This window comes from Neopsephotus bourkii, unplaced genomic scaffold (assembly GCF_033783945.1).
Source record: "Neopsephotus bourkii isolate Nb327-2 ecotype Australia unplaced genomic scaffold, CSIRO-AGI_Nbou_v1 NB_1500, whole genome shotgun sequence".
NCBI lineage: Eukaryota > Metazoa > Chordata > Aves > Psittaciformes > Psittacidae > Neopsephotus > Neopsephotus bourkii.
The window spans coordinates 489,810-511,541 of record NW_026901976.1 but is presented as its reverse complement, the minus strand read 5'-3'; the positions used below and the strand labels follow the sequence as shown (position 1 = coordinate 511,541).

At 39.5% G+C, this 21,732-nt stretch overlaps 2 protein-coding genes across 2 annotated transcripts; both read left to right on the top strand.

Moving 5' to 3' along the window:
- Nucleotides 1-7,490: 7,490 nt before the first annotated feature.
- Nucleotides 7,491-13,584, top strand: LOC133220978 (arylacetamide deacetylase-like 4). The gene is made up of 4 exons (XM_061369480.1): nt 7,491-8,069; nt 8,434-8,650; nt 12,020-12,083; nt 12,371-13,584. The coding sequence occupies exons 1-4, from the start codon at nt 7,887-7,889 to the stop codon at nt 13,143-13,145; spliced, it is 1,239 nt and encodes a 412-aa protein (XP_061225464.1). The 5' UTR covers nt 7,491-7,886; the 3' UTR covers nt 13,146-13,584.
- A 1,823-nt stretch (nt 13,585-15,407) lies between these two features.
- On the top strand, nt 15,408-20,140 carry LOC133220993 (arylacetamide deacetylase-like 4). Its single transcript, XM_061369517.1, has 4 exons — nt 15,408-15,766; nt 17,874-18,090; nt 18,527-18,590; nt 19,340-20,140. Exons 1-4 carry the CDS (start codon nt 15,590-15,592, stop codon nt 20,112-20,114), a joined length of 1,233 nt encoding a protein of 410 aa, XP_061225501.1. The 5' UTR covers nt 15,408-15,589; the 3' UTR covers nt 20,115-20,140.
- Nucleotides 20,141-21,732: the final 1,592 nt, after the last annotated feature.

The window sequence follows — 21,732 nt, the reverse complement described above, 5'->3', positions numbered from 1 at the left end:
TGGCTTTTGCTTCATTTTCTCTTATGAGAAACAAAATCAGATGAACGTACCTTTCCTTCCTCTTCAGAGTTTTCTCCTGTACCTGTAAAACCCCATGGCAAGTGTTTTGCAATGCAGTTTGCCTCAACAAAGTTCTGGTAATATTAAAGCATGAACTGTGATTTGAGGAGAACTTGGGGCAGGTAACAGGGCATGAATCTACAGGTTAAAAGTGTGTAATGAACATGGTCAATGATTTACAGGTGAAAGCTGATGAAAGCTCAATTGAGGCAAGCTTAAAGAGAACTGAATGCTGCACTACAGATTGGAGCAGAGGCATAACAGAAAGAAGTGGAGGGAAAGGGAAACGGGTCAGGAAAAGGGAACTGGCCTGAAACTACAGATGTGATGAAAAGTATTATTTAAGGAACACAACATCCATTAGAAGAATTACACATACACCTTTTATATATAGATGGGAATGCACACTAATATGAGTTTATAAAGAGTCTGTATTGACTGGAGGCCTGTCTTTAGCAGGGAGCACTTTCTTATAAAGTGCTGTCATGATTTAAGCCCAGCCAGTAGCTCAGAACCACGCAGCCACTCGCTCACTCCCCCACTTTCTTCTCCCCTGTTCCCCGAGGGTTGGGGAGGAGAACTGAAAGAATGTAACTCTGTCGGGTTGAGATAAGAGCAGCCCAGTAACTAAGGTACAACAAAATCACTACTGCTGCCACTAATAATAATAATGATAAGGGAAATAAGAAGGGAGGAGAATATAAAACTAAAAAGGGAAAAGGAAAAGAAAACAATAAACGTAAGTGATGTACAATACAATTGCTCAGCACCTGCTGATCAATACTCAGCCCGCTCTGAGCAGCGATCTGGGCCTTCCATGTAACTCCCCCCAGTTTAGTCTACAGTTTACCAGTGCTGCTCTCATACTAAAGTTGAAAACACAGCACTGCACCAGCTACTAAGAAGGAGAAAAAGAACTGTTACAGCTAAATTCAGGACAAGTGCCACGGCAGAGAAAGGAGAATTAAGGAGAAAGAACCCCCCACAAACACCACACAAAAAAGCAAAGTTCACACTGATCTTAAATTTTTTACAAGATGAGAGAAATATTACGTAAAAAATACAAATAAAATAGCATAATAAATGTCTGAGGCTTTTGTCTTGGAAATGAAAGCAAGTTTTGACAAGAAGTATCAGTAACTGTTTTGATGACAAATTTCTCCTGAGGTGAACGTCTGACAGTGTTAACTGTTTCCTCTGGTTTACTGTAATCTTTTAAGCTGCATTATAATGATTGATGTCATTAGACACTAACGCCTTAAATTCTTCAGTGAGTTATACTTGGAGGCAAGATGCATTTCCATGCAGAAATGGGAGCAACTCAAGGAAGCAATCTTACAGTCAAAACTTCTAACTATCTTTGCTTATATTAATACCTGGAACACTATGAATTAGTTTTGTTCTTGTCAGAGAAATTTCTAGCTCTGGCATTTACAAATAAGAATCTTTTTACTGATATTATTGTATGTGTTTTCTGCCCATCACTGGCTTATTTAAGCTATAATCAAAAGCAAAGCATGCTGCAGACAATCATGTAAGGTAAATGTTCAGACAGAAGAAGACACCCTACAAAGGAAGGATGCTCTGCAATGCTTGGCATGGCTGTGTTACATTCAGTGGATGAGAAAATAAAGCCTCCCAGAACAGTATCAGTGACATTTAGCTACACTTATTCAGTGTAGGCATGAAAAAGAAGTTTTACAGGGCTCTTCCATGTGGCTTTTCTGTATGAATACAACCTGAATAAGCAAAAAGCCCCCCAAAAGTCTTCTACAGTATTTTCCTCATTTCTAGGCAAACATACCAGCTAACACTGATTTTTGAATGCTATCTGATTTTCATATGGGCAACCTATGCCATGAATGCCGAGATTTGCTCACTCCATTGGCATCAGGGGCAGTTTGTCCATAAAGTGATACGACGTTACATTCCTAACACTAAAATACATATGTAGTCAGACTAAGAGGAAGGCTTAAAACTGAAATCTCTCATGGGTATTAAACCCCACAAAAAGACACTACAGATCTTTCTCTTTTAAACCTTATCAAGGAGTCTTTGCCTATGAAGAACTTAGGAAAATACAATCTTAACAAGTGTGCTTCCTTAAACGGGGCAGTGTCCTGGGTTCAGCAGTAGCAGTCATTTTTCTCCTTAGTAGCTGGTGCAGTGCTGTGGTTTTGACTTTCAGCCTGGGAACAGCGCTGATAACACCGATGGTTTTAGTTGCTGCTCAGTAATGATTACTCTGATTAAGGACTTTGTGAGCCTCATGCTCTGCCAGGGAGGAGGGGAATTCAGGAGGAAGCAGAGACAGGACACCTGACCCAAACTGACCAAAGAGGTATTCCATACCACAGCACATCATGCCCAGTATATAAACTGGGGCAGTTATCTGGAAGGGCTAGAACACCGGGTATCGGTTGGCAGGTTGTAAGCAATTGTGTTCTCTTACCTTGTTATTTCCCTTATCATTATTATTATTGGTAGCAGCAGCAGTGATTTGTGTTATACCTTAGTTACTGCACTGCTCTTATCTTAACCCATGGGAGTTACCTTCTTTTGATTCTCCTCCCCATCCCTCTGGGAGCAGGGGGGGGGGGGAGAAGGAGGGAGGTGAGCAAGTGGCTGCTTGGTTCTGAGTTACCAGCTGGGCTTAAACCACAACAGGCAGTTACTTCCCACCTTGACAGAAACAGCTGCTTCTTTCCAAAAGGGAAGGTGAGTATGCCTGAGGCAATAATTTACTCTAGAGTTTGCATCCTGAGTAAAGAGACAGACCACCCTAGACCACCCAGGCAGTAAGAGGGTATGGACAAAGCTGGATAATAAAAGCTTGTACTATTATTTAACCCCAAATAATGTGGACATGAGCTGTTTCTTTAGCTGGTCTCTATGCTTTGGCACAAAGGCAGTGTGACACAAATAGCAGGATTCTGGAGCAGATCAGAACACTGTCAAGACCCAAATCCTAGTGAAATGCTGGAAAGTTCGGTACAGCTGGGAGGTCTTAATACTATTCGAGCAGCTATGTGTTACAGATGTTAAATTAAGGGAAAGCAAATTGCAGTGCACCACCCCCATCACCAGATGTCAGTGCAGTTGAGTTTTTAGTGCCAGCAGAATAACCTGGCAAACCGTGTTTAAGGCACGGAATCCGAGTGCCCAAAATACAGCAGGTCGATCTCTGGTTTAGAGCAGTAAATATTTTTATATACTAAATATTTTTACGGAACCTGTTGTTACGCCTTCATAGACTAAAGCTGTATGCTTAATGATAGAACACACAATAATTCTAAAGCTAGATACCTGTTCTACACCAGTCATGTTACAAATGTCTACTACAGAAGTCTACACCTTCAGTCATCTGCTTTGCTATCTTTGCATCACTTCTTTGTACCACTCTAGTTAAAAGTCAATATACAACAGCAAGTTACATATTTTTATTTTTAAAAATAAGCAATCAGAAAACATTCCAAATTTAGTAACTATATTATTTATAAATAATATTGTTTATTTAAAAGCATTTAACATTATTCTCTACCTATGATGCCCATTCTCTATACCACTCCTGAAATAAACAAGATGTAATCCTGCAAACTATGGCTGCTTTTAATCCTGTCAATCTTCTTTCTCTGATTGCCAATTTCCTCAGTGATTCACTCTGCTGACACTCTCATGATCATGAAGAAACTGCTAACCTATATATTTGGTGTAATGAGTCTCAGACAAATCTGGCTACAGCAAATGAAGGTCAGTTGCAGTTTTTACATTCATATTCAAACTACTTATCACAATAAGAATACACTTTGGTGTGGTGACCTGTCATGAAATCCCCAGAGCAGCTTATCTGGAGTCCAATTGTGTGGAGCAGAGTTTACCCATTCTTAGGAACAGAACTGCACAGCTACCAAGAGACATCCAGATGTTTAACCTAAGAGTCATTGAAATACGTACACTTCAAAAAATAACTTAGAAAGGAAAGGTTAAAATAAGGATTCGTGGCAGACTAAATGGAAGACAGCTTTTAGTCATGAGTAAGAGCAAAATGCATAGGGAGTAGCTACTAATTTGGGTGGGGAGATGGAGATAACTAATAGGGAGGAAACCTAAAGGTAGGTAGGAGGCAGGCTAAATGGAGAAGGAAACAGATCAAGCAAATACCTAGCACCTTTAAAAACCAGTATCATAGAGAACATACTAAGCTGTAACTGTCACTGTAAAGGGCATACTAAATTCATTTCACAGATCAGTAGATCAAAGCTTACAGGTATGAAGAGGTCTGACATGGTTTCAGTCATTTGTTTACATTAATACACGAAAAGGAATGTGAACTGGAGGACAGTGACTTTCTTACATGCTCCGCTTGGTAAAACCAAGTTAGTTAAGTTGCACTATAGAGTCTAATTGTGCTACTAAATTACCTAGTGGCACATGACATTCAGGAAGTCATTAGCTCCAACTGCCCTGACACTTTTGCCTTGATTAATGTTTGGTTTGAAACCTGCCCACTTCTGCTGATAAACAGTTTATGTGACCTTGATGAGTTTTACATTCTCAGTGTGCAAAGAGGTCTGATGCCACAGCTTTTAAAACCCAACAGGCTAAGCCTGGGGAAAAAAACCAAATATTTCTTTGAATACGTACTGTTATAATACTTTGCCTTCTCATCATTACTATAACCATTACAAATAGGCTGAAAAATTAAGAATGGATTTTAGAGGTGACTAACATCTTGCATAAAGAGAGGCTCGCTGATGTGAAAATGGGACGAATTGACTCAATTATTCTCATTCTGGACCCACCAACTGATACATTAAATAAATCAGTTTCCAGCAACACTAAATTCAATGAATAAAGTATCATTTTTTTGAGCTATGAGCTGCCTGTTTGATAAGAATAAAGAACCATATGTATATCCATAGGGCATCTTACAATGCCAAATGCCAGGCTGCGTTAATTTTCTCCAGTTTATTTCTCAGCTAATGCAAGGCTTTTCTTACCTATGGACAAGCACAGACTCTGTGGAAGCTGGGGTTTTGCAATAAGCTTGCTGAAAGAATAGAATGGATGTAGCAAAACACCTACATTTTAAAGAACTACTACTCGTAGCTTTGTATCTGGGATGGATATCTATCTACTGCCAGAAAGAGAAGCCTTTCTGTTTGCAAAGACATGAGGTACTCACTTTATGGAACGGACAGAAGGGAGATAAAACATTCTTTTTTCTGACAATTTAACATGTTAAAACCAATTGAAAAAGCCCACCAAAAGCCCCACTGACTGTTAGAAATGTGCCAGTCTGACAGTGATCATAGATGTCTCTACCCGTCTATCAGCAGGAACAGCCTGACCAGGCTGGAAAGATTTGAAGCATCTTAGAATAAGCGTCAGTACAAAAGTGACATGCAGCCACAGGAGTATAGGAGCCACACAAGCATTTTGGAACATAAGGCACTGAGGATCATAAAACAGTTGCGCATATGAGCATCCCAGAAAGACTGAGCAGCTCTAAGACCACGAAATTTGCTTGATTATGGAAAAACATGGAAACTGGACAGTGAAGAAGGACTGAGGAGCTGATTTAGAAGACAGAATATGCTCTGATTAGGCATACTCAGAGTATGGTCTAAGAGTAAAATATTAGGGTATTGAGATTAAAACTAAAATATGAAGAAATTATTCTGAAACATTAATTAACCAACATTGCTTTAACAACAGAAGGGCTATAATGCACAACAGAAAGATTTTTGTTCAAACTGGCACAACGGTACAACAGATACTTCCTGAAGGCAACTGCAGGAGCATGACATCAAAAAGCAAATAAACCTCCCCCACACACTGTCCCCTTCTCAGCCTATGTTTAAAATAAAAAAGGCAGTCAAGAACTACTCCTTACACTCTATCAGATCCATCACAGTTTCAAAAGAGGTGGCATCTCTCAGGTGTTTTGGTTTTGATTTTGATTAATGGTGTTTAATTATTGACTCACTGAATACTGTGAAGAAAAGACTCCTGCCCATACAGTGTCAGCAACAGCTTATCCAGCTCCAGCAGATACACATGTCCTCCATGGCATGAAGCTTTCATAATCTGAACTGCTCTATTCCAAACATCAGGTATTTCATTAAATTGCTGTTGGTTGCTCTTAAGAGTGTCATTTACTGCCACTGCAATAAGAAGTGCCTCTGTGAGTTTACTCTTCTTGATCACAGATTCTTTTGGAAACACAGAATTTTCCTTCTCTGAGGAGTCAAATATAAAAGATCATTTTCAATGCTGAAATACAATATTCAGAGCTGCTCCATGTGGCAATTCATTTCAGGATATTTTGACTGATGGCACAGACACCAGAAATAAGCTTTTAGTAAGAACTGTGTTGTTCTGCTGTTTGGAAACACAAATACTCAAAATCAAAACCCATGGGCTATGTTCTATGATCACACTACACAGAGATTATTTACAGAATTCCTAACTAAAAACATCAGCAGATGACCCTACTGTGCCACAGGAAGAGCCCTATGGTTAGATGCTGATAAGCTAAGGCCAAAATGAGCACTGACCAGGCATATGAGGGTTTGGCTTCAACACTCTGTAACACACAGGATCACTTTGTGCTTCATGGAAAGGGAAAGGAAGCCCCAAATCAGCCAATCTCAGCACAGAAAAAGCCCTTACTGTGAAAAACTGATGATTCACCCATTTCACAAACTTTGGTGTAAATTTACGTTGCTTTATCCCACACATTGTTATCTCCACAAGCTAAAATTGTGCAAATCAGCTGTCAGGATCGCTTTGTTTTAAATACTTGCCAATGAAGTTAAGGACTAAAGGAGTTTTCAGACTGGATTTCCACTTTAAAAGACAGGTCAGGAAAATGTCTTGGGAGCTGTAACTTTAAAATTGTGTGGAAAATTAAATTCATTGAAAAGAACATCAGCCATAAAAATTATTTCACCACAAACTGCCATCAGCTTCAATCAGCCCTCACTAATACACATGTATTCAACATGCCTCTACATTGAGCTACAAAGAATTGCAATCAATATCAAATTCTGAGAGTTTAATTGGTGAGAAGCTTTTACCAGAAACAGAGTCTCCAAATACACCATTCTGTATCTGAAGAGACCTTACTGTGCACTAAGACACACATCCATGCTTTAATTTTGGTTTAAATGAGTACCTGTGCTCAGTGTATAACCTGTGATGTATGTGCTATATTATGTTAGCTGCACAAGAAGTTTTATGCACAGATATCGCTCTTCACACTGGAATAGGAGTACAAGTAAAACCAGTGACAAGAAACTGCAAGTCTTAATGTACAGTATAAAACAAAAGTTTATTAAAAAAATATGATCTTTAATGAATGTTTTTCTTCCCAGAGAAGTACACACCTTGATGACAAGTAGCTAGTGTTCAAGTAGCCCCACATTATTACAGTTCAACACTACAACAGGAATGTCCATTCATAATGAACCCACAACAAAACATAGACCATCTTCAAATAAAGACTCCTCTGAATAATCATTTTTCATTGCTAGTGAAGAGCTTATGGTAAAAGTCAATTCCATATACTCGGAAATCCACTTTTTGTAAAGGGTAAACTGTCCCCCTGCCCTTTTTTTAAGCATAATGACTTGTTGCCAGTAATATCATTAGCAAAAGAAGGGTGGAGAAAAATAGGATGTTGCAACATGAATAAACTTTTCATTTCTGCTTATGAAGTGAGTGCTTAGTTTCCTGTGAAGACATGTCAGAACCACTTGAAAACAAGGCTTAAGGCAGAGGTAGCACAGGGTTTTCTTAGCATCCACATCTACTGAAGTGAAATGGCATCTGTTTATGTGACTTTAGCAACAATAGGGATGGTCTTCATCTCTCCTGTTGTAGTACCAGCATTGTTTTTCTGGGGGGTATTTTATGATCTTTTCATCTCAGAACTGCCATTCGGAATTGACCAACCTCTAAAGCTGCGGTTTTATCATTCAGTGATGATTACAACCATGGTCTTGGTAAGTGAACTTTCTTAAAACTGAGGATTTTGCTTTTATTTTGGTAGGATAGTTTGGAGCTGGAAGATAATGGCTTAAGAGAGAAAACAATAAACAATTCTCCCCCCTGAAACCTGTAAGCATAGTTGTATGAAATGCATTATATTATCTCATAAAACTGATAATGACTAAAAAGCTTACTTAGATTTTTCAGTGCATCTGTCAAACTGCAGCCACTTTACATTGGAAAACCATTTCACATGAAAATTAACCCCCCCCAACTATATGTAGACTGTACCTAGTGAAGCGCATGTACATATAATGATGCTGTCTCAGAAGCAAGCCAACATTGCTCCTCTTCTTCCTAGTTCTTTCTTTTCAACAGGGAAAGATTTTGCAGAAGCTGGGAATCTGCAGTGACTTAAGCTTAATGCGAATTGTGCTCAATGGAATACCACCACGGAGAGATTCAACACTTCTTATCAAAGACCTCAAAGTAGATGAGGTACCACTGAGGATTTATCATCCCAAATGGCCACCTAGTGGCAAAAGAAGAGGAATACTGTATTTTCATGGAGGCGCTGGCACATTCGGAAGCATTAGTAAGAAAAGAGCAAGTTTTGTTTTTAAAATCAAATCCAAACCTTTACATTTTTATCTTCAGACACTGTCAATATCTCACCTGCTCTTCCTACTGACAACAGCCTTTGCAATCTCACTACTAACTGCCTTGCAGAATTAATAGCCTAGTGCATAGTTAAGGGGACTCACATTTCTACTTCCTCTGGGCTACAAGCTAAGTTGATGAAAGCAAATCTAAGGCTTCTAAATCCAGAACTGTGCTCCAGAACCTGCTGGGTCAGCTGTCAGCTAACAGCAGGGGGACTCCACTACTACTCCTGCTGACTCTGAGAAAGATTCAGTTTGCTGGCACAGAGAAAGAGAGACATTGAAACAGAACTCATAGGTCACTGAGTGGGAAGCTGAGCTTACAGGATGTTCTTGTAACTTAACTGATGACTAGATGAAAGATACAGCAGCAGTCCTGGAGTAAGGGTTTCAATCAGGTTTCTTCCCTGCTCCTGTGTTCTCCATCTTTGCCAGAAATGCAACTTAAAATCCTTTTAGGCTGATACACAAATGAATCTAGATTTACTTTCAGGAATTATTACATCATGAAAATGGCAATACTGTTGCTAAAAAAATTCATTCTGGCGTAATTCTCTGGAGCAATGCTTTGGTTACTTCCCAAGGACAAACTTTTAGGTTTCCATCTCAACTGGACTAAAGCATTTTCTCTAAGTCTGGATAAGGCCACAAAGTGTGGAATTTAAATACACTTCTGTGCTCAGCACTCATCTTTTGTATAGAAACACTATGAAACTGTTTCTCAACTTGCAGTTTATGCATCCAAGGAAAGTCTACAAGGTATAACATTGTCCAAGAGAGAATTTAATACATTAAAAAATAATGTGTAAATATATTGCCATTCAGCAAACAAGGAATCAAAATCAAGGAAAAGATAAATAATAAATAAGCATCAAAAATAGAACCAATCTGGGGAAGACCAATCCTTGTGGTAACACTGCACAGGATACTTCAGGTTTTTTTCAGACAGGAAGACAACTTTGTCTCAGTTGCTACTCTCAGCCTCTTACCTATTCTGGATCTCCTCCTGAGCACGCAAGTCAGTGTGTGCTTTGTCTGGAAGCCAAAGTACCTAACATGGAAATGCAGACTTCATTCCAGGGGTCAGACAGGGAAGTCTGTGGAGTTTGAATCCTTTACTGTTTCGCACGGTAAGTCTCTACTATACTCCAGGCAGACTCCAGTTATCTGCAAATGAGTTTGAGAGTCTACCAAGTTTTGCTTAACATCATGCAGAAATGATAATGTAAATTCCAGGAACTGAGGTTCCATTCTACACTGTGCAGAAATACCCTTGTTTTACTGCAGAGCATGTTAGTCTGGATGGAGTGTTAGGCTGGCACTACCCGTGACGCTTTTAGCTCTAGAGCTACTTTGGTTGGCGGTGAGGACTCAAGATAAGCCACTGTGATCTAAGTGAAAGGTGAATTCCTTTCAGTGGCAAAAAAAACCCCACACCATAGTTGTAGTTGCCATAGTGTGGTGGCATAATTGTTGTTGTTGTTCACATGCCATTAAGATAATACCCACACTGATACACTGATTGTAGAATGTGACCTTTCACCTGAATTCACGCTGGTACTTGGCAAGAGGAGAGCAAGTAACATTGGGTCTTCTTCCCTGTGAGGGTGCTGAGGTGCTGGCACAGGGTGCCCAGAGAAGCTGTGGCTGCGCCATCCCTGGCAGTCTTCAAGGCCAGGTTGGACACAGGGGCTTGGAGCAAGCTGCTCCAGTGGAAGGGGTCCCTGCCTGTGGCAGGGAGTTGGGACTGGATGAGCTTTAAAGTCCCTTCCAACCCAAACTATTCTGGAATTCTATGATTCTATGTCAAGCTTTTTAAAGGACTTGTGGAATCTATATCCTAGTAAGCCTGAAGTCTGCAACTAGCAAACTAGCAAAAGCTACAATGAAGAACAAAATCAGTGGACAGGTAAATATGACTTACTCCTTAAAATCCATACAAATGGAAGTCATGCTTCACAAATCAATTTAAGCTTTTTTAAATGAGTCAGCAAATACAGCAATAAAGGAGACTGAGTTGATAAATCCTACTTTAATTTCCAAAAGAGCCTCCTAAAGAAGCTATACACCCATGACACAAGAGGGAAGGTCTTTCATTTAGATAAAAAAACTGGTTAAGAGAGAAAAAAGATGAGTTCTGGGATATTCCTGGGAGATTCCCGGAAGGGGATCTGTGCTGGGGTCAGTGCTAATCAATTTAGTCAGAAAGAGAAAAGATGCTGAAAGCTGATACAAAGTCCTCTGGGCTAGTAAATGAATGGCTGAAAAACTGCAGAGTGTCTTTATGATAGCAAAGGATTAGACAATAAAATGACAGGTGAAATGGTGTGTAGAGAAGTCAGACATGACCACAGCGTCCTCCTTTACAAATAAACCAATGGGCTTTAAGCAGACTTCTCCCTTGCAGGAAGATGATCTTGGGATTATGGTAGAAAATTGCCTGAAAATGTTGAGTTAGTGCTCAGCAGCAGTCAGAAAGCAAATAAAATGCAATAAATTATTATTAGGAAAGGACAAAACTGGGAACTTCTTTATACCACTGTAATAAATCCATTGTGCATGTAAATACAGAATACTGCTTATAGTTCTAGTTCCCATACCTCAAATAAGATAAAGCAGTATCAAAAGAGAAAAGTGCTGATGTACAGAGAATGACTATGATCCTTCAGGCTCAAAGACAGATGCACTAAATGTCTACAAACCATGAGGTGGAAGAGAAGTTAAACAGGGAATAATTATCACCATTTTGTACAGCATGGAAGTGAATGTCATCAAATGGAAATAGTGAAATCCAGGCACAAAGTGAGCAAATAGAAATGGTTTTTTACACCTTTGTAAGCAAGCTATGGAATTCTTCACTGCACAAAGTTGTTAATGTTAAAATCATGGCTTCAGGAAGTGGTTTGAGTAATTCAGGGAAGAAACATTAACCAAGGGCATTTAATATAAAGACACAGTATCTGTCTCAGAGGAGTGCCCTGAGCCTCAGCTTCTTGTATGCTGCTTATGACTTATAGATGCTTGTCCTCAGGTTATGCTTCTCCTTAGAGAACAACACCTGAGATGTGATACCATCCTAGACAGACATCTGTTTGTCCTAGTACAACCATTCTTACGTTCCTTATGCCCTAACAGCCACCAATCAATAACCAGAAAATACATTAACAGGTAAAGACCACAGCAGAAATTACTCATGGGTCTCACGTTGCAGTGCCTTCCACAAAGCTTATGTTCAAGGATCTGAATTTCCATTTCAAAAGAATATTTGATTTTTAACATATAATTTCTGATTTTCCCTTTAGCAGCCTGTGAAAGAATATGCCGCTATATGGCCAAAAAATGCAACTCAGTGGTTGTGTCAGTGGGGTAAGTGCTACTTTTACATCAAAGTATTTATGGTAACACAGTGTACAGCCGAAACCTATCTGAAACCTATGCTGAAAACATTTACTACTGTAAACTGTACTCCCTAATTCTTCACTTTACTCTTTCATTCCATTGAGAAATGTGCTTATAGGACCAGTATTCTAAAATAGCTGTAATACCATTAGTTTGTCTTTCCAGTGTACACTAATTAACACTAGTTAAAATGAAAATTAAATTGCATTTTTATACTCACTTTGACAATAACCATGGTATCTTTGACATTCCAGTTATCGTTTGGCTCCTGAACACCCATACCCAGGGCAGTATCTCGATTGTCTCAATGCCACCTTGTATTTTATGAGGAATTTAGAAGAGTATCATGTGGATCCCGCTCTCATCATCCTTAGTGGTGACAGTTGTGGAGCCAATTTTGCTACAGTTATTTGCCAAATATTGCTGAATAAAAGAGATCTCCCAAAAGTACGTGCTCAGGTTTTACTTTATCCAGGACTGCAGGGCCTGGATTTTCACTTGCCTTCCTACCAGCAGAATGCTTCGGTGCCCCTGTTGTTTCGGAAGTCAGTTGTCTACTTCTGCTTTCGCTATCTTAATAAAGAACCATCAGTTTTGAAAGATGTTCTCCAAAACCGCCATGTTCCTGAGAGTATGAAACAGAAGTATAAGAAATGGGTAAGTGCTGACATTATTCCTGACAAATTCAAGATGAGAGACTACGTACCTCAGAAACCCACCTCATATAAACCTGAAGCCCATGAAGCAATCAAAGAAATTTTAGCAATAACATTTTCCCCACTCTTAGCCGAAGATTCCATTATTCGCCAGCTCCCAGAAAGCTACATCTTGACCTGTGAGTTTGATGTGCTCAGGGATGATGGGCTGTTATACAAGAAGCGCTTAGAGGACAATGGTGTTCAAGTAACCTGGTGTCATTCTGAGAGTGGTTTCCATGGAATTTTGTCCTTTTTTGGATATGGGATTTTTTCCTTTTTAACTGGGAAAAAGATAATGGATAATATGGTGAATTTTATAAACAGCTTATAGAAGTATTTTTCAGAACAAAGATGCAAATCTTACTTTATCCTTGGTGAATTTACACTTGGCAAAGAATGTAAACACTTTTGATACCAGATTTTGACTGCATTATTCACTTTCTAATTTCTGCTTCTGCAGTGACTTTCAAACAAATGTAAAGATTATTTAAAGCATCGCCATTCCAGAAACCATGATTAGAAAACCCCACCATTAAGATCAAGATGCAGAAGTAGGCACCTGGCACATACTGTTTCGCTTCAACTCTAGCAATTGTAGTGTCTTTGCGTGTCTGGCACACCTTCAAGACAAGCAGCAAGAATGCCTCTTCCTGACGAATGCTGAAGACAACAACCAGGGTCTGCTCTGGCCCTTGTGAACGACAGATGTTAGGGTATCAGATGGAGAGCCCAATGATTCAGGTTCTGTGAAGTCTTATGTCTGGTAGTGAAATTGCAGCTATGCGTTTTAATTCCTAGGGTTAGTTTGCACAGACTACACTGTTCTTGAAAGTTTCTTTCTTCAGGACAAGCGTAGTCAGAAGAAAGGCTTCTGTTTGAAGTGGAAGTCCTGAACTGGAACTAGTATGCGGTTGATTCTGTTTGAGATCTGAGAAATGATGTTTCATTTTGGAACTTGATTCTTGGAACTGGAATACCTAAACTGTAATGAGTGTGTGCATGTTTCAGAAGGGCAGAGGTGAGACTTGGTTTCCTTTCTGTACTCTTTTTATCTTAAGATTATGCTCAAGAGGACCTTTTATATTACCTGTTATGCTATGTTTGTTGAAAAAGCTCTGAAGATCACAGAGGTAAGAGAGTAGAAAAGCACAACATTATATTGTCTTATCACTGTAATAGCGTGGCAATTGTGATGCTTTCAATAACAAAAAAAAAATAAAAGCTAGCATTTCAAGTACTTCTATTAAACAGCAAGTTACATCTGCTAAACACATACTCACTGATAAACCTAAATGAACACCTTGTGGTGAGAGGAACAATGCAACACTGGCAGACAGAGACCACACTCTTGCTAATCCTACAAAATTTCATTTTTTAGAAAGTTTTCTGACTCAAATGACATGGTATTTCCCCTATTGCTTACAATTTAACATAAAAAAAAGCCCCAACAACAAATTATAACATGGCTGCTTAATGAAGTGACATCTTACTTTTCATTTCCCTGAAAATCTGCAATTTCAACAATGTTCTGACTTCCCAGTTGTTTGAGGAACTGCAGACTTAGATTCACAATTAGTATGTCAAGCATCGTTCAAGCTACAGCATCTCTGTAGTAGCATGATCCCATTCTACATTAGCAGAACCCACCTCTACATTAGCAGAGCCCATCTCTACCTTAGCACAACCCATCTCTACATTAGCACACTCCCATTCTACATCAGCACAAGCCACCTCTATGTCTGTGCAATCCCATTCTACATTTGCACAACCCATCTCTATATCAGCACAATCCCGTTCTACATTAGCACAAGCCACCTCTATGTTTGCACAATCCCATTCTACATTTGCACAACCCATCTCTGCATTAGCAGTCCCATTCTACATTAGCACAATCCCATTCTACATCAGCACAAGCCACCTCTGCATTTGCACAATCCCATTCTACATTTGCACAATCCCATTCTACACTGGCACAAGCATCTTCTACATTTGCACAATCCCATTCTACATTTGCACAACTCACCTCTACATTTGCACAATCCTATTCTACAGCAAGAACAAGGTAAACCAGTTTGATTTGAAACTCTTTAATTGCTGATCACCTTAAGTCATTTAAGGTTACCTGCGTTACCTGCTGCACACTGAGAGTTACTGAGGTTATCTGGTATGAGGTAATCTGATCATGAATCTAAACGCAGCCTCCTGTGGTTTTTTTAACCACATTATTCTTTTAGAAGAATACACAAATACCAAAACCCCCGAAACTGAGGTAATGACCTAATTTCACAAGTGTACCTTTCCAAAACCATATTGGTGACAGTCCATCTGTCCCTTTAGAGTGACAATCACCATCTGCAGGTTCCTGTCTCTGCATAACCCTAGAAAAACACAATTGCTTTATAGTGTCACAAACTCAAACTACACAAATGCTCTGTGTCCATTTTCAACCTCTAATTAATTTAATATTAATACAGTTTATTCCTAACACTCCTCTCCCAGCTAAGGACTGGTTTCTTACAACAATTCCAAGAGTATGCTGGCATAGATCTCTTAATGAATTCAGGAGTTTCACCAACTTACCTTCTGTGAAATAAAGGGAGAAGAGGGAAAGAAAGTGGAAGAGGGCGAGACACCAACTAAGGTATTTGTAAAAGGGAGGAGAAAGGTTTTTACTAGAGCAACCTTACGACGAACAAAGAATCAGGAAGTAACAAGCCAAAGATATCTGGGAAAGTCAAATCAAAGACATTTCAGACCACTTTGCTGCTCAGCAAAATGGCAGTTTTATACACACTGCTCGTGCTGTTCTTGGCAGTTTTTGTTGCTGGATTTGTATTGCTGGTCTTGGGTGCAATGAATTTTGATTTCTCCAACTCTGACATTCCTCCTGGAGTGAACGAGCCGGTAAAGCTCCGAATCATCCACATCATGTTAATAATCAGAGCTGTGGTGGTAAGTTAACCTGGTGCGGTTTCTGGTGGAAGCATGGTGAACCTGCAGATCTGAAACTTACTGCAATGCTAGAGCCCTGCTTGGAATTAGTTTCCAGAGAGGAAAGCAGGGCATTGCTATCATGCTGTATGTTGGATTTAAAAGCTTGGTTTTCCTAGGTAAACCTTGACCAGATTTTGACACTAAGCTGCATTAATACAGTCCTGCCTGGCTCTGACACTAGGCAGGATGTAAATGCTGCCTAACACAGCCTCACTGTGCCTCTACAATGAATTGTGCTAACCTAGCAACAAATTGATTAAGACCACTTCTGCATGTTGGATCATTTGAATTTCCATTATAGGATCAGAATATATCAGATGTTTTTGGGCCATGCCTTCAAGCTTTCCTTAGACATAGGGATGAGGAGTTATCTACTTGAAGATAAAATTAGAAACTGAACATTTCAAAATTGCTTTGGGAAAGGGTTTTTTTTTGTCACACAAGTGACAAAATCAGGTAATGTTGCCCAAGAGGAGGTGGAGGAAGTCCATCTCCCCTGAAGACGTATTTGTAACTCCTGCAGCAACTGAGCAGGCTTCTCTGATAGGAATGAGGGGTTCTGGCCAGCCTAGCTGCTTCAGGTGAGCAGATCTGGATGAAAGTGGGAACTGGTGCACAAGAGTTGAAGCTCTTGTCAGCACTCAACTTTCGGTGATCTCTGCTGACACAGGATCTCACTGAATCAGGAATATTTCATGTAATGATAGGTGTATAGATGCTGTGGTGACAGGTGTTAGAAACACTCGAGATAACAGAAGTAATGCGTTTAATAAATCACTTAAACATCTCTGAAAGGGAAAAACTATTTAAAATGTTTTAGAAAAATAAAAAAATCTCAGTCAGATATATTCTAGATTACAGAAGACCACAGTAAAGAATTCTAGATCCATGTTCTCATGCTTTGGATGCACAGAAGTTTTGATTAGAAAGAGATTACTTCACTTAAGCAGCTAGAAAAACCAGTTCTCTCCTTATATTTATACACTACCCATTAGTAGCATGAACCAGAATTGTATGCTGCAATGTCAACAGCACAGGCTGAAAAAACCCAAGTAAGTTTAATACAAAGGTGAGCATACTCTTTGTAGTTGTTCTATTTCTGCTTGGAAAATAGCAAATACCAAAGAATAAATAATTGTATCATGTTAGTACCCAATCAGAGATAATAAGACTAATTTCTATAATTAATTAAAATCAGCATGTTGCAAATGTATTAGTTTCTTTATCAAAAAATCAGGCATGGAGAACATTATAAGGAGCTGGAGTCACTGGAGAAAAGGTCTTTCAGAAGTAAATACACTTTGAGTCCCAACACTCTGCTGACAAGCCATACAAATGTAGTGGTCTAAGAAGAAATAGTCATAACAAAATACTGAACACTAAAAGCTTGATCCAAATCTTTTGTAAGGACCTATGTATATGTATTTCAAAACAGAGGTTATGTGTTTTTTTTCTATTTTTGCAAATTTACATCATACCAGTAGCTCTCATTTGTATTCTTTTCATCTTCTGGTTCCTGGCATGAATATCATGATGGCATGTAGGAAGAACATAAGCTTGAGCCTACTATCTCAGGATGTTCTTGCTAGTGCATTGCACACATCAGTGAAGACCTCTGACATGAAATCAAAAAGCAATTATCAAATATATTTCTCAACTTAGCCAACTGTACTTTGGGCAAGTGTCCACATGATGAAAATGAGCACCAGAACTATCATCTTTCACTATGTTTCCACACCTCCTCAGGGGCAAGGACAGAATATCCAGTGAAAAGCAAACTCGTTTCCAATGCTACATAAAGGACCCACTGAGAAAGTGAAGGGATATATTTCTGTGTTAATGTTGCATTACTTTATGTTCTTCAGTGAATGCTGCTGCTCATGTGTCCTCTCATGCTGCTGCTGCTATTTGTTCAGTTGTACTATACCTATACTACTCAAATATTTTATGGTTGCCCTAAAATATACAACATAAAGATCAGGAGTATACTGCCCATAGAGTTTCTTTACTTTGGAAAACACAGAATCTCTTGAGTGAACTCCCTATTCTCCTTGCCTTTGAACAGGGAAGGATTTTGGAAAACATTGGTATATGCAGCCAGGTTAACTTTGTCCGGTACATGCAAGATAGAAAGATTCTACGAGTGGACCCAAAGCTCTTAATCAAGGACCTGTGGTTTGAAACAGTGCCAGTACGAATTTATCAGCTTAAGGCTCCATCTGCCAGCCAAAGGAGAGGAGTCATGTTTTTCCATGGAGGAGGATGGGTATTTGGAAGTCTTGGTAAGATATCTAACAGAAGAAAGATATTATAATGTAGTTAAAAAAGTATCTACTTCATAAATGTTGAAGTTGATTGTTGCTTGACCTGTAGCAGTTATGAAGTTGGGAGTATAATGACAGATGCAGCCTCCTAAGTCTGGCTGTCAGAAGAAAAGAATCTGCTGTACATTATGTGGTTTTTCTTAAGGACAATAAGATAAAAGGGGAAAAAATACAGTAAGTAAATACTGAAATAAGAATATGAGGCGGTGCAAAAGAACTGAGGAGCTACGTAGGAGGGGGCAGAGAAACTCAGAGAGTATTTTCTTCTTGCGATTCTTTGACTTCTGCAATAGACAAAATTAATACTCTGGCAAACCAAACCAAACCAAACCAAACCAAACCAAACCAAACCAAACCAAACCAAACCAAACCAAACCAAATCTGTTTTTTTCAGAGACCCATGAAATGCTATGCCGCTCTATTGCCAGAGAAAGCGAATCTGTGGTTGTATCTGTTGGGTGAGTCTCTCCTCATGCTGTTTGTTATAGATTATTTCCCACAGTGTAAACATAAACTTACAGCTTCCCTAACCACAGCAACAACTGTTCTCAGAGAATGTGTTTCTGTGGGGCTTGTCAAGCATGTGATTTACAAATTCACTCTGTTCTTGTTTGGAGCCACTGAAGAATGACTCCGGCTAAGTTTTCACTGCCTGACTACATCACAAATAATGCTTTGGGATACCCACCTGGAAAATAAAGTTTTGAATCACTGTTTAAAAATTCCAAACTCAAAAATGATAGTAAATGGATAGTAAGCCATATATCCTACTTAATCCGTATTAAAGAAAACTCTGCTTGATGCTTATAGATGCACAATATTAATGACAAGCTAATATTACCACCAATATACTGACATAATGATTTAGATTATGAGGATATAGTTACACTATAACAAAGCCATAAGCCAGATATATTGTCATTTCTATTCGACCCATGGAAAGCTAAAGCATAAAATGACTAAAGGATTGCTGATAAAACATAAACATAGTTGGCAGTGGACTACTATTGTGTTGTCAAATACCTGGGAAACTCCCTAAACAGATGATATCCTAACAGGTTAATCTGCATCACCTGGTCCAACAACCTGCAGTTTATTTTATGATCAAAGAGAAAACCCTGCTGATTGCAGGAACCAGTGTTTTCAGCAATACATTTAAAACTAATACTTCCTTCTCTTACTTTTGTTGTCTCTTTCTGTGTGCTAGGTATCGTTTAGCCCCTGAACACAAATACCCTGCTGCGTATGAAGACTGTCTTAATGCCACCATACACTTCATGAAGAATGCAGAGCACTACGGCGTGGATCCTGCCAACATAACTGTCTGTGGGGACAGTGCTGGGGGCAATCTGGCAGCTGCTGTTAGCCAGACCCTTGCAGGTAGATCAGACCTCCCCAGCCTGCGTGCTCAGGTCTTGATCTACCCAGGCCTGCAGGCCCTGGACTTCAATTTACCATCCTATCAGCAGAATCGGGGAGTCCCTCCCTTATTTCGAGAACGTGCTGCTTTCTATATGTTACAGTACCTAGGTGGGAATGTATCAAACCTGGAAGAGGTCTTGGAGGGCTCTCATATTCCTATGGACATAAAATTAAATTATGGGAAGTGGTTAAGTCCAGATCACATCCCTCAAAAATTTAAGGTCAGAGGCTACAAACCACATGTGTTACTTGACTGTTCAACTCAGATTTATGAGACAGTGAAGAGATTCTGTGAGCCCAACCTGTGCCCGCTGCTGGCCGAAGATGCTGTGGTTCAGCAGCTGCCTCAGACTTTCATCCTGACTTGTGAGTATGATGTGCTGAGGGACGATGGCTTGCTTTACAAGAAGAGACTGGAGGACAACGGTGTTCCAGTGGCCTGGTACCACCTCGAGGATGGATTCCATGGAATCATAAATTCATTTAATACTGACTGGTTGTCATTCCCATCTGGAAAAAGGGGTCTTGACAACATTGTGAACTTTCTAAAAAGCTTATAGAAACAATTTTCTTTCTTTCTGCAAGAACTGACAATTTTCTGTAGTCTTTTATGCTTCTAAATTCCATATAAAAGGTTCAGATAGGACTTCTATGAGCAATTTTGCCAGTGTGACCACTGGAAAAGATATTTCAATAATGCTATGAAAGTTTCTTTGCATGCTGTTTGAAGTATTCTACGTGCAGTCTGCCTATTTTAATGATCTATTTAGACTAGATGCTTGCTATTCTCTCAGTAAATATTAAAGATGAAGTAAAAATTTAAACCAACACTGGGTCTGACCCATTTTATTATATTATGATCAACAGTTCAATTCTTCCTAGAAGGCTGAGCATCTTTCTCCTTTGCCAAAGGTTTATTTTGGCAAAGGAAAAAGATACTGATATTAAAATGCTATAATACAGTACCTGTGATATATGCTACATGTACCATCTGAGTTTAAGATTCCCGGTCACCACCTATGTCTATGGGCTAGGAAACTGGTATTTTAGACTCACATAAATGAAGTGAAAACTGCAACTGTCCAAGGCAGTTATGTTTAAATTATAATGGAAGAAACTATTTGTTTTCCTACGCTTAACAAACTTGCACGTATGCTGAAAAACCTGTCCTCTGCTTAAATACTCTAATAACAAAATAAGACTGAAACATTTACTTTGGTAGAGCAGATTAGCTTCCCCCCAACATGTTAGTTCCCATTTTCTTTTCTAGATGTCCTTGTTAAAATTATATACTCTAAACCACTTAAAATAATGTCCACAATACAGGGAGCAATATGCTGTTGCTGCAGATCAACCAAGAGATAATTTCTGTAAGATGCAAGAGACAATTTAACCTCCACCTTAGTTGGCTTTCATTGTCAATAGCAACCCATCATAAACTAGACCTTCGTTCAGTAATTAACTGCTATATCTGAGCAACTATTTATATCATCCGCAATCCAAGAATACCATAGAATCATAGAACAGTTAGGGTTGGAAAGCACCTTAAGATCATCTAGCTCCACCCCCCCCTGCCATGGACAGGGACACCTCACACTAAACCATGCCACCCAAGGCTCTGTACAGCCTGGCCTTGAACACTGGCAGGGATGGAGCATTCACAACTTCCCCGGGCAACCCATTCCAGTGCCTCACCACCCTTACAGTAAAGAATTTCTTCCTTATATCCAATCTAAACTTCCACTGTTTAAATTTTAACCTGTTACCCCTTGCCCTATCACTACAGTTCCTAATGAAGAGTCCCTCCCCAGCATCCCTATAGGCCCCCTTCAGATACTGGAAGGCTGCTATGAGGTCTCCACGCAGCCTTCTCTTCTCCAGGCTGAACAGCCCCAGCTTTCTCAGCCGATCTTCATACAGGAGGAGCTCCAGTCCCCTGATCATCCTCGTGGCCTCCTCTGGACTTGTTCCAACAGTTCCATGTCCTTTTTATGTTGAGGACACTATGAAGAACACCAGGCTCTGCACCAGTCCCACAATTAACATGAAGCTAAACAGGATATTAAATACACTCTCCTCTTGAGTCTTTTCCAATGTAACGCATGCTGGCACCTTACACAACATTTATAAGGACTTGAAGGTGTGTGGCACCCAAGACATCAGTCGCAACTTGGGACT

What these genes read in the sequence shown, in the direction of transcription:
- LOC133220978 (XM_061369480.1), top strand. Translation starts at nt 7,887, where the DNA reads ATGGCATCTGTTTATGTGACTTTAGCAACAATAGGGATGGTCTTCATC. An exon ending in TGATTACAACCATGGTCTTG is followed by an intron (nt 8,070 to 8,433) that starts GTAAGTGAACTT and finishes TCTTTTCAACAG; the next exon opens with GGAAAGATTTTGCAGAAGCT. An exon ending in TGGCACATTCGGAAGCATTA is followed by an intron (nt 8,651 to 12,019) that starts GTAAGAAAAGAG and finishes TTTTCCCTTTAG; the next exon opens with CAGCCTGTGAAAGAATATGC.
- LOC133220993 (XM_061369517.1), top strand. Translation starts at nt 15,590, where the DNA reads ATGGCAGTTTTATACACACTGCTCGTGCTGTTCTTGGCAGTTTTTGTT. An exon ending in TAATAATCAGAGCTGTGGTG is followed by an intron (nt 15,767 to 17,873) that starts GTAAGTTAACCT and finishes GCCTTTGAACAG; the next exon opens with GGAAGGATTTTGGAAAACAT. An exon ending in ATGGGTATTTGGAAGTCTTG is followed by an intron (nt 18,091 to 18,526) that starts GTAAGATATCTA and finishes TGTTTTTTTCAG; the next exon opens with AGACCCATGAAATGCTATGC.